Raw genomic sequence first — 11,934 nt, forward strand, 5'->3', positions numbered from 1 at the left:
TCCCTTATTAGAAATTGTCAAGTCATACTAGCATTACACGTTGAAAAACTACATTTATGTAAAATGGATATTAAAGATTTGCATTTGATTCTGACAAATAAATCTCTCAAGTCAAAGCTTTTTGTGTTCTTTCTTTTTGATTATTCATCCTTTTAAATAGGTGATGAAATACTTCAAAAGTACTTCAAAACCAATTGCCCTCTATAGAGGGGGCAGACTAAGCAATTGTCATAGCTTGTTTTATGAAAAAAAGGCCCACACTGCTGTATTTGGATGTATTGAACACCATTAGTAATATACAAGTGAAATATATAGTACATGAGAAAATTAAAACGTCACAGATGTGCGCAAATGTGCCCCAATGCAAATTTTAGAGACCTCGCCTGAATTGTCTCTGTACTAAACCCTCTCTACCTTTGTTCTGCTTCACTTTATCAAAGTCAACCGTTGCAGAGAGAATGGTCACATATTGTGCTATGATTTGTAGAGCTTTACACCTTACAGCTGCATCATTTCAAAGAAAGAATTATCCTGAAAGTGCTTTTTTTCTAGGCGGACAGGAAATCTTTTTTTTTTTGCTGCGTGTCATCTTCATTTACTCTTAACCAGTAACAGACTGATATTTACACATCTGAACAAAATCTCACATGTGTAGCCTTTTATTATAACACCAAAATTATTCAAATAGCGCTAGTGGTTGCAGAGATACACTTTTTAGTTTGGGTAATTGTAATTTTTGAGCAGAGGCCTAAAATAGGTTGATTTTCAAAGTGGAATAGAAGCAGTCATTGAGTGATAGAGTTACACATGGCCTTTTTACAGGTTTGATGAAGACTCTTCACAGAACATTACGCACTGGCACCAAAATGCATTTAATCGTTCATGTCACATCTTTAGGGTGATTGCAAAACAAAGTGCTTTTTACCAGATGTGTTGACTCGCAGCAATTACATCCTGTGAACCCATGGACTGTCAAAAAAACATCTTCCCTTAAAAAGAGTTACTCAATGTTGTCCCAGTCAACAGTTACTTAAATGTTTATAGATTATTTTAAAATCCAAAAGGTCTGGCAGTTTTGACAGTCAGTTCACAAATGTTGCATGCAGTTTCAACATTAAAACCTGATACTCCTCTTAAGGCAAATTCAAGTTTTGTAATTATAGGTTCAAATGGCAAAACATGCAATTTAATTCGGCAATATTTAACCAAACCAAGTTTATGAATTAAAGCTAAACTTTTAAAATGTACATCTCTTGAGGAACAAGCACCCAAGCATTTTAGGGTACTTACTAAGGAACCTGTTGTTGAGAGCGGAAATTCTAGTAAGTGTATTTGCATGAATGGGTCAATGTTCAGGATGTAGCAGTTCATGGAAAGGCAAAATACAAATCGGTTCAACAAGGGCATTGCACCTTTCTAAATCTAAAGTAGATGCCAACAAGTACCAAGGGTAAGCCAGCAACTTTTGGCAAACTACACGACAAAAAAAAAAAAAGTCCTAACTGCCCATGCCACAGGTCTTTACACCAGCATTTCAGATAGTTACCAAAACTTCTCAGCTTATTAAGAGAATTATAATACAACACTTAGTCGTTTCAATTGTTTATTCACTTTGAAGATGACATGTCTGCTTCCCAGTTCCACTTTCTCACTGAAAGGGTTGATTCAGTCCTGCAAGAGATACACATTAGTCCCGGAGACTAGTGTAAAACATCTCGTTTGTTTTTTACTATCAATTCAACATACCATTAGCTAGGTGGTCAGTTTCAGAGTCCTTTCATTGAAATGAAGTTCCTGGAACATGAAGTGGAATCCTTTGGTTGAGCCTGGAGGTGTCATGGGCCTCCAGGAATCTTTGAATGACACAAGGAATTAAGGGCCCTGGGGCAAAGGCATGAAATGAGGGTCAGCCAAAGAGATTACCAATGACTAACCCAATGCATCACCAGGCCTTGGCATGTCGTTGACGGATAAGGGATTAGCCATTTCTTTAGCCAGCAATTTGGGGTGTTGGTTTTTTCCCTGCGGTGTCTTTAAATTCTGTAGACGTTGAGGTTTACGACTGCGATGCCTTGCAAGATTTTGTGCAGTTAAGCTTGAATCATGAACCAGGTCACTGAAAGGCAGTGGTGAGTCACTGTAACCGGTAGACTCCCTACCTGGTGGGTCATGCTGTAGCAGTACATTACTCTTTGATTCAGAATAGGAGTGCACAGTTGGTCTATGATTAGTGGATTTCTTTGAGCCACTCAATAATGGCTGTAGTTGGGACATGTTTGGGGCCGTCAACTTGTCATAAATTTGTGCTTGAGCATCTTGGAGTATTTGATGCTTTTCTATACGCTGTTGAAGATATTGGCCGATGTCAGACCCATATGGATTATTTTTGTCCCAACCCAATAGTTGGACCTTTTGCTGCTTTGTGGGCTGTACATTATATAGCTCATATTTAAGCACTGGATTTCCTGGTTTACTACCTGGAGCCTGTGGGTTAGAGGGCACATTGTAGGAAGCTGGTGATACGCTTTGTGGTAAATTCAGCAGCTCCTCATTTTGTCGAAGATATGGAGAATTTGAAACTGATGGGTAAATTGGCCATTCAGGGTTTGTAGGCTTGCTCCGAGTACCTGGTAGTGCAGCAAGGTTGCCACCTGGTGGCAGAGATTGTGGCCTCTTTTCATTTCCAGATTGAAGGGACAGAGTTGAAATGGGTGCAGAGGTAGACATCATGGTAGCTTGCGTTGCCATTGCGTCAGTTTGCTCTTGAGGAAGGAGAGCAGAACCCAAGACATTGCTAAACCCAGAATATGTCCTTGAAGGTACGTATGGTGGTCCAGGATAGAGTGAAGGTGCATCTTGACTGCCATGTCCAAATGGAATAATTTGATGAAGATGGTGATGATATGTAATTTGTGGACAGCAATACAAAAATCCAGATGTGCAAAACTGAGGGCAGTAAACAGGTAGGTCTTGTGGGACTTTGCCGCCAGGCTTTGGTAAAGAAGAGAAGGGCTGCTCTACTTGGCCTTGAGGGACTTCAGGCTGTGGAGGACTTTGAGCAGCAGTTGGCTTTTCTGGCTCTGGCTGAGGGCCGAAGAGGGAGGGATAGAGGGGCTGCTCTACTTGGCCCCGAGCGGCTTCAGGCTGTGGAGGCCTTCGAGCAGCAGTTGGCTTTTCAGGCTCTGGCTGAGGGTAGAAAGGGAATGGATAGAGGGGCTGTAGTACTTGGCCCCGAGTGGCTTCAGGCTGTAGAGACCTTGGAGCAGCAGTTGGCTTTTCAGGCTCTGGCTGAGGGTAGAAAGGGAATGGATAGAGGGGCTGCAGTACTTGGCCCCGAGTGGCTTCAGGCTGTAGAGACCTTGGAGCAGCAGTTGGCTTTTCAGGCTCTGGCTGAGGGTAGAAAGGGGAAGGATAGAGAGGCTGCTCTACTTGGCCCCGAGGGGTTTCAGGCTGTGGAGGCCTTGCAGCAGCAGTTGGCTTTTCAGGCTCTGGCTGAGGGTAGAAAGGGAATGGATAGAGAGGCTGATCTACTTGGCCCCGAGTGGCTTCAGGCTGTGGAGGCCTTCGAGCAGCAGTTGGCTTTTCAGGCTCTGGCTGAGGGTAGAAAGGGAATGGATAGAGGTGCTGCAGTACTTGGCCCCGTGGGGCTTCAGGCTGTAGAGACCTTGGAGCAGCAGTTGGCTTTTCAGGCTCTGGCTGAGGGTAGAAAGGGGAGGGATAGAGAGGCTGCTCTACTTGGCCCCGAGGGGTTTCAGGCTGTGGAGGCCTTCGAGCAGCAGTTGGCTTTTCAGGCTCTGGCTGAGGGTAGAAAGGGAATGGATAGAGGGGCTGCAGTACTTGGCCCCGTGGGGCTTCAGGCTGTAGAGACCTTGGAGCAGCAGTTGGCTTTTCAGGCACTGGCTGAGGGTAGAAAGGGGAGGGATAGAGAGGCTGCTCTTCTTGGCTCCGAGGGGTTTCAGGCTGTGGAGGCCTTGCAGCAGCAGTTGGCTTTTCAGGCTCTGGCTGAGGGTAGGATGGGAAGGGATAGAGGGGCTGCATTACTTTGACCCAAGGGGCTTCAGGCTGTGGAGGCCTTGGAGTAGCAGTTGGCATTTCAGGCTTTGGCTGAGGGTAGAAAGGGAAGAGATGGAGGGGCTGCTGTACATGGTCGCGAGGAGCTTCAGGCTGCAGTGGCTCTTGTTTTTTTGGTACAAGTATGGTAGGTGACAAATTCCAAGGGGTTTCCAGTTCTGGATTGTGTGCAGGCGGGACACTGTCAGGATTAGGTGGTTTAACATAGAATGGATAAGGGTAAAACAGTTTCACTTGACCAGTGGGCTGTTGGGTGACTGGAGACTTTGCAGAGGGTTCCTCTATAAATGTGGTTACCTGGGGAGCAGCAGATTGTGACGGATTTATCGGACAAGGGGTTTCAATTTGCGGTTTCGGACCATCAGTGGGCCTGGTGTGTTCAGTTTGAGCTGGTGACAGTGATGGGCAAGAAATTTGAGTTTCTCCCTCTCCAGCCAATTCAAGGGTGTACATTCCATCCTGAAACACACAAAAAGGTAAATGTTTTATTATACAACTTTTTTTAAATGGGGAATTTTATCAAATAAAAATTTGTACTATACCTTTTTCTCCAGGCAGGGTACATAGCGAACAGAGATGACCACACCCTCGGGATGTACAACTACACTGAACCCACATCTGGTTGAAGCTTTCATCAATGGCTCCCAGTTACCAAACACTGTAAATGAATACATCCCAGCCAAATAAGCTTTCCAAAAAAGGGAAACCGACATCTGGTCACATTGTTCAGAAGAAGAACATTTGACTTAAATGTCCCATTTAATATACGTGTGTGTTTACAAAACAGCAAGAGTTGGCTGAGAGCAAACACTGAACAACAAAATGCGCTTCAGATGCATCCTATATTACACAGCAAATATTGTGCTGAATCACTGCCTGGGGTGGGCTAGTTTTAGAGACTTCTCACTGCAGACATTGACATGAAATAGCAGAAAAATCACTTAATGAAGTCACGGATTCACAAAACAAGCATCCTGACATTGACACCTTTTTGACAGAGGCTGTACATGCGATAGTGTTTATCATATTAAAACATAATTCAAGAAGAAAAAAGAAAACACTTACAATTCACGTTAACTTTAGCAATGGGTATAGTCCATCCCGTTTTCACAACCATGCCCTGGGCATGGCAGGAGACCATCGGAGGATTAGGTGAAGACTGCCTTATCAAAGGGCATGACATCCTCACTGGTAACCCCAACCAACGCAAAAGAAGAACGTAGCAATCCTCCTAAATCCAGAAAGCAAGATGTTCCAAGTGTACATGGTTCAAGTGTGCAGTGATTTCAGAACACAATTATCCCACCTCAAGAGCAACAAAGCAACCATCATACGGTGCAACTAAGACCAGATCTCTCAGTGTAGACCTGATTGAGTAGCCACAGCTTGGTGGCAACTTGGACAGCGGCAGAGGAGACAGGTGACTTCCTGAGCAATTAATGAAACAGAATATTTTTAATTTTCTTTTATTAAAGTGCATTAAACTACTCTGCAAATACTTCCAAGTTTAGTGTACAGTATAGGTAAGTTACTCCACAATAGACTAAACTTACCCCTATCCACAAAGAACAGAGATCCAGGAGTAGACGCAGAATCCTGGATTTGAAGTGTCATGGAGTCTCCCATACATTCAACCTTTGGATCCATTTTAAGGAGACGATCTACCGCTGCACTCTCTGGCTTTAAATGTGGGCTTGAAAAGCCATCTCCCCATCCTTGAAGTTGCATGGGCTCACTCCAACCTATTAAGAATATGGTTTTGTTTAAGCTCAAATAGCTAGACTGCCATTATTTAACCGTCCTAACAATGTACACAGATTCAACGACAAGTCAAACAGGAGTATAATAAATGCACAGGAATTGTCAAAAACTATGTTAAACATAGTGGTTAATTACTTTTGATGCGCTTTTTGGGCAGGATTGTAAAAATAATTTCACCATTTCATACCCATGTCCTGTTGATGATCTGTATCAACATCCAGGAAGTTCTTTCCGGCCTTGCTTCCTCTCAGTTTATCACCTTGTAGAGGATTTTGCCCTATTAAGAGCCTTCCATGGCGCACATCAATTCCTTCAGATTTACTTTTGTCAAGTGTCAAGTTTCCTCTTAATGTATCCAATGCCTTAAGCTTTGTTAATCGAGCACAATGGCAACATGAACTGGCAACAACTAAAAGTGTCAAACATAGTACAATCTTTCTGCCTCTGCTCTCTCTACACGCCATTGGAAGAAAGAAAAAGCACTGCACGTGGGCAGATTATTTCAGCAAATGCTGAACTTTCCTCTAGGCAGGTAGTGTTAAAGCCTGAGCACTTAAGGTCTGGTCCTGATTACAACTAATCCAACACCACACCACAGCAGGTGTTGCCAATCGAACAAGTAAGGTTGGGGTGTAAATTTGTGGCCCTGAACATCTCATACCAAGAGGCTGAAATAGTAGTCTTTGGAAGTGGAAGATTACAAATTGTAAAAAAAATATATATTAGAAGACATTTATCTTTGTCATTCCGGAGACATGTGACAAAAACGTGATTGTTCTTCAGGGTTATTTGGCAGTCTTACCAAGGTTTTTAGGCTTAATTAAATTTGTTTTTAGGCCTTTTGTCATATGATCAGTTTAATTCTATATCCGTTTTGCTTTCCCTGAGTCTGTATAGTTGTTTTTAAACAGACAACTCAACAGAGAAATATCCTTAAAAATAAAGCTTGTAGATGCATCAAAAATGATGCACATGGATTTTACAGAGGTTAAATTGAGCACAAAGAGCCTATTAATGAAAGTAAGAGTCTAAATGTAATTAGTTAGTAACATGTTTGTTTCTCCTCAATCAGTGTGAACCTAAGAGTTACAGACAACTTACACTTTTATAAATAAAAAAAAATGCTTCAAAGTAATTAACCCATAACTAATGACAGCCTCCCGCCCATTGAAAATGTGGCTGATTTTCTCCAAACTTTTTCGAAAGACGTATGCACTATCTATAATGTAGTGGCTCATTAATACAATACAAATAACCAGATACCTTAATTTAAATGGCCTTTAAATATCTTAATACAGTTAACACACAATTGTATACTCACAGGGTAACAGACATGACAAATTGGCTTTAACTCTGGTTGGAATAACTTTTATTTGATCCGTCTGTAAACAAGATGTCTTATCAATTCATGGCATTTGAAAGATTTTGTGGCAGAAGGAATTTCCAACTAAAAAACAAAAGACAAAATATTGCAAGCTTTTTTTCCATTTAATTCTGTACATATTCCACAAAGTTTGGAGATTACTGATGCCAAAATATCCCTTAGGAAAGTGCCATTAAAAGTTACTTCTTGCTGGGACAGCAGTCAAAAATCCAACTCATAGTAGCAACAGATCAGATCGATTTTTATGGCACAGAATACAGCTATTCTCAGAAAAATTTCACAAGACAACTTACAAATGTTCTTATTCCAACCAACACCATTTTCAATAGGTTTAGTGTACACAGCATCATTTTGTTTCTTTTAAATATACTTCTAAGTACCGTACAATGACAATTTGTGAATACACCTTTGATGACTAAAGCACAAGGCAAATAATTCCAAAGTGTTGGAGCCCAACAGCCTCAGTTTACAGTCAAAATGCATTCATACCGTAGTCAAATGACATTGCCGTTTCATTGGTTAATGGCCATAAAGTTAGCAACAAATCAATTAGTAATGGAGGGTTTAAGTAGTGTTGAAGTCTAAGGAAACAGTTAAATGTTTTACAGTCATTTAAAGTCATCTTAATGATTTACAGTCAACAGGTGATGCCAACAATCATCCATCAGAATAAGATGAAATAATTCTGATCATCCTTTTATACTGACAATTGGTCCAAAGGGGAGGGGTAAAATAACAGGTGTAGTGATTTACAGAAACATATACAAATAGCTGAAGTTGACTGACAAATGACCGAGCTGTCACATTAGGTGGAATGTCCACTGAGACTCCAGGATGTGGTGGAGCGTCATGACAATATCTTGAGACCTCAGCAATGCTGACCTTGCACTACACTCAAAACAACAGCCCAACACCACATCATTAACTTTTAAGACCACATTCAGGTACAATAGCAAAAGCATGTGATGGAGGGTAAAATACATTGTGCTTGAGGGTGGCAAACTGGTACACACATACAGGATTTTGTCAGAGGAAATTGTCATTTATTTAATAGAGGCTCAAAGACTTAAAGATGGAGGCAGAAGAGAAGATGGTTTTGGCTGGAATATTACGCAGGGATATGGGGGGGAGAAGAGATAGGCCAGGGGTCTGTTTGCTAAGAGGTATGCATGCAACTTTTAAATTCCCACATGCTGATGGATTTAAAAAAATAAAAAAATAAACTGTACTTCCCCTTGGAATATTAGCCAGTTGCTCAATGAATTTTATACAAGGAGAGGTCAAATTTATTTGACACTTTTGGTTCATAAACATTTTAATGAACATGGGATTAATGTAGTGCCAAAAACATAAGTATGATGTTTAAGTGGAGAAAACTTGGTAGAAAAAAAAAAAAAAAAAAAAAAGAGTGTGGAAGGAGTTAAGCAAACAAAAGGCTGTTTATAAAACTAGACTGGGGAGGGGAAGTAACATTGAATGCCATCTTATCCTAGAAGTAGTGCCAACAAAATGTGGTGGGTGGGAGTGAGCTGCTAAGTTGATGGATGGGTGCAGAGTTTTCTTAATATCCAGACCTCTTCAGGTAGTCAGCCATTGTATGTGCTTTGTTGTTAAGATTTCCACCATGGACCTCCTCCTTTCCCATGACTAAAACCAATACTGGAGCACACAAGGAAAAAAAAGAGAAATGAACAACTTCTCCCCCTACAGGGCGAAACAAAGGTGACAGTATCTTACCACTCTTCATTGCTATTAAAAGTTTCCAAGACATTTGACTGCTTGCAGGAGAAATCTTAACAGCAATATTTCTTTTCTCTTCTTTTTGTCTCTCAATTTCATCTACATGAGCTTGAAAACATTAAAACCCTGATTCCCTCAAGTATTTCGCCATCGAGAAAGCCTTCTTATTCAATCCGCCTCCATGAACCCCTTCCTTGCCCATTACAAGAACCAAAACTGAAAGAGAAGATAGAAAATACACAGTTAGGGAAAGTAAAAAACAAAAAAAGTTAAACGGAAAGGCATTCCGAGTATCATTACCAGATGTGTAGTCCAGCGATATTTTCCGCCAGACAGCGCTAATGGCCTGCAAGTTGTCTTTGCTACAAAAACTCTGCAATATGGGATTTCACTACCAGGTAACTTTTCAAATTGATACCATGTATTTTCCGCACATAAAATGTATGGAGTTCCAATTGAACATTGCAAGTTATGACTCACTAGCGATCCTTAAAACAGGAAACGGTCACAGAGTGAACCAGTGAGCAATTTCCCACACAGCCTCTATATGATCCATAACACATGGTTGAATGTGGTGGTGCAGATTGCCTCTCGTAACGGGTCGGGTGGGTGCAGGTAATAGAAACCCTTAAACTAAATACCCACATATCACTAGTCACCATTTTAGCTTAATTATTTTTAATGAAACATGTATAAGCTGTGGGAAGATCAGTGTTTGCTCAGGGCAGCTTCGGCTGACTTTGGTTTTAAACAGCAAGTCAGATGTAAATTAACACTAATGAGCCAGTGGATATAGCCAAGAAAACATTCGTTAGCTGGTACAGCATTGGGTTGGGGATAAGTACAAAGTTTCCAACCCCGGTTATATTCGCACGGTTGTATCAGCAACGGGAGTCAGCAATAATTTAGTAAATACATTGTTTATTATAACTAGTGATGCCATCATAGTTTACCAATGCGGTTGCACGCATTTTCTGACCAACAGTAAAAAAAAAAAATAATACTAAATAACAAAAAAACATTGAATCCTCATTTAAAAAGCTGGGAGCAGCAAATGTTTGGCAAGGAGAATAAGTAATTTTATGTTATAAATCAAATAAAACAACTTGATTGTGAGATTACGCGTATTTCAAGTCACAAAACTCATACACTCCTGGGATGTTTATACAAAACACAGTATTTCAAATCTTGAAGACACTGCTTTTTGATGAGGTGAACTGTTTTGAAACTACACTTTTACCTTTTCCAGCTCTTCCCACAGAGACATTGTATGTAGGTTCTCCTCCTTGGCTCTTTGTCCTGATGTCCATTGTCCAGTCCCCGTCATCAAGGAGGCTGTCTCTGAGGACTGAACACTTCTTTGAGCCCAGACCGAGGCCGCTGGTGTAAAAGCTCTCCCTGTCCTTACCGATAAGGATATCTATTTCTTGAGACTGAAAACCCCACAAAACCACAGGATTGGCACAATGTCATTCAGATCCTCAGACAGATTTAACAAACAAGCTTCTAGTTACATGATTATCATAACTCCTGCGAGTATAAAAGAAACAACATTAATTAGTACATCAATAAACTTAGGTCCACTATAAAGAACATGAATTCCATAAAAAAAAAAAAAGTCAGTCGATAGATAAGCTTACCAGACATGATACAAATAAAATTACAATTATTACATCTTGGCAATGAATAGTCATGGAATGTTATTTACTCTTTTTGACATTGTCTACACATGCTCCAGGAACACCTGCTTTGTGTTAAATCCACACAGTGATTCTATATTTGTTTTTAAAAAGAGTATTTATATATATAAAAATAAAAAAAATAAAAAAAAGTAAAACTATGGATGAACATATTAGTAATTTAACAGAAAATCAAGCAACAAATCCAAACATTTGCTGAATCTAGCTTCTTAAATGATAGGATTTGCTGTTGGTCATATGCAGAAAAATGATCATGTTAAAAGCAAGTCATCTAAATAACCACTATTTTCTATAGAACGAGTGATAAACCGATTAAAACTGCGGTCCTGGCACAATAACTAGGTATAAAACTGAGCGCGATATTACAGAGGTGTATAAACAGAACAATGTCTGGGACTGACCACATCACATCCCTGCAGTGAGTAACGGAAGTTAAGTGACGTCTATGCACCGGTATGGCTCTCATGCCGTCCCTCAATGAATAAAATAAATAAATATATATAAACAAACACCACATTGTAATTTAAATTAAAAAAACACGAATGAATATGCGGTTAGATTGCGCGGGTTAAAAATTAGAAACCCTTATCGTCGGCTGGCCGACGCTCCGCCAGACTTAACCACAGGTAGTCGGGGCAGCAGCAGCTTAACGGGAGCTAATCACGGCGGCCGGGCACACAAAAGCGTGCCCGCTGTCTCGAGTCAGACACCGTCTACTCGCTGGCTTTACATCCCCGTGAGGCAGAATACGGCAGCGGACTGGGCGTTTTAACAGGCGACGGTTAACGGCGGCGACCCGTTTTCGGGGTGTTAAAGTAACGTTGCTCGCCACGATGAGCGAAGTCGCATCTGCTCGACACGAGGTCTAATCCCGCAGCGGCTCCTCAGGAGGAAACTACCGAGACAGGCCACCGATGGAGGAGCTAGCGCGGAGCTAGCGCAGGACCGTTAGCTCGGCATTTCGGGAACGGGTTTAAAGGAGATTCAGTCCGCGGAGCTCTTGCGTGGGTGATACATACCCAACACCGCCAAACGGAAGCATATGATCCACTCCCTTCAACTCATTTTGACCTCTTACCGTGATATTGTTGAACATACCACCGGCATGTGCTGCCCAAACATATTTGGCGTCCGTATATCCAACAATGGCGCTATCCTGACAGCTGCCATCGGCCATCAGGTTTTCCACGTAGCTTTGCCAAGACATATTCAAGAAATGTATGCTATTTATATAAAAATCCCTAAAGCTTCGGAAGTATGGTTGCCAAACAGGACACA

General features: G+C 41.2%; 1 protein-coding gene across 1 annotated transcript; it reads right to left on the reverse strand.

The window, feature by feature from the left end:
* Positions 1–7,184: 7,184 nt before the first annotated feature.
* LOC306739428 (profilin-2-like) lies at positions 7,185–11,934 on the reverse strand. Its single transcript, XM_079221446.1, has 3 exons — positions 11,735–11,934; positions 10,197–10,389; positions 7,185–9,172 (listed from the first exon to the last, which is right to left on the reverse strand). The coding sequence occupies exons 1-3, from the start codon at positions 11,861–11,863 to the stop codon at positions 9,075–9,077; spliced, it is 420 nt and encodes a 139-aa protein (XP_079077572.1). The 5' UTR covers positions 11,864–11,934; the 3' UTR covers positions 7,185–9,074.

The sequence above is a fragment of the Taurulus bubalis genome (assembly GCF_910589615.1).
Source record: "Taurulus bubalis genome assembly, chromosome: 1".
Classification (NCBI taxonomy): Eukaryota; Metazoa; Chordata; class Actinopteri; order Perciformes; family Cottidae; genus Taurulus; species Taurulus bubalis.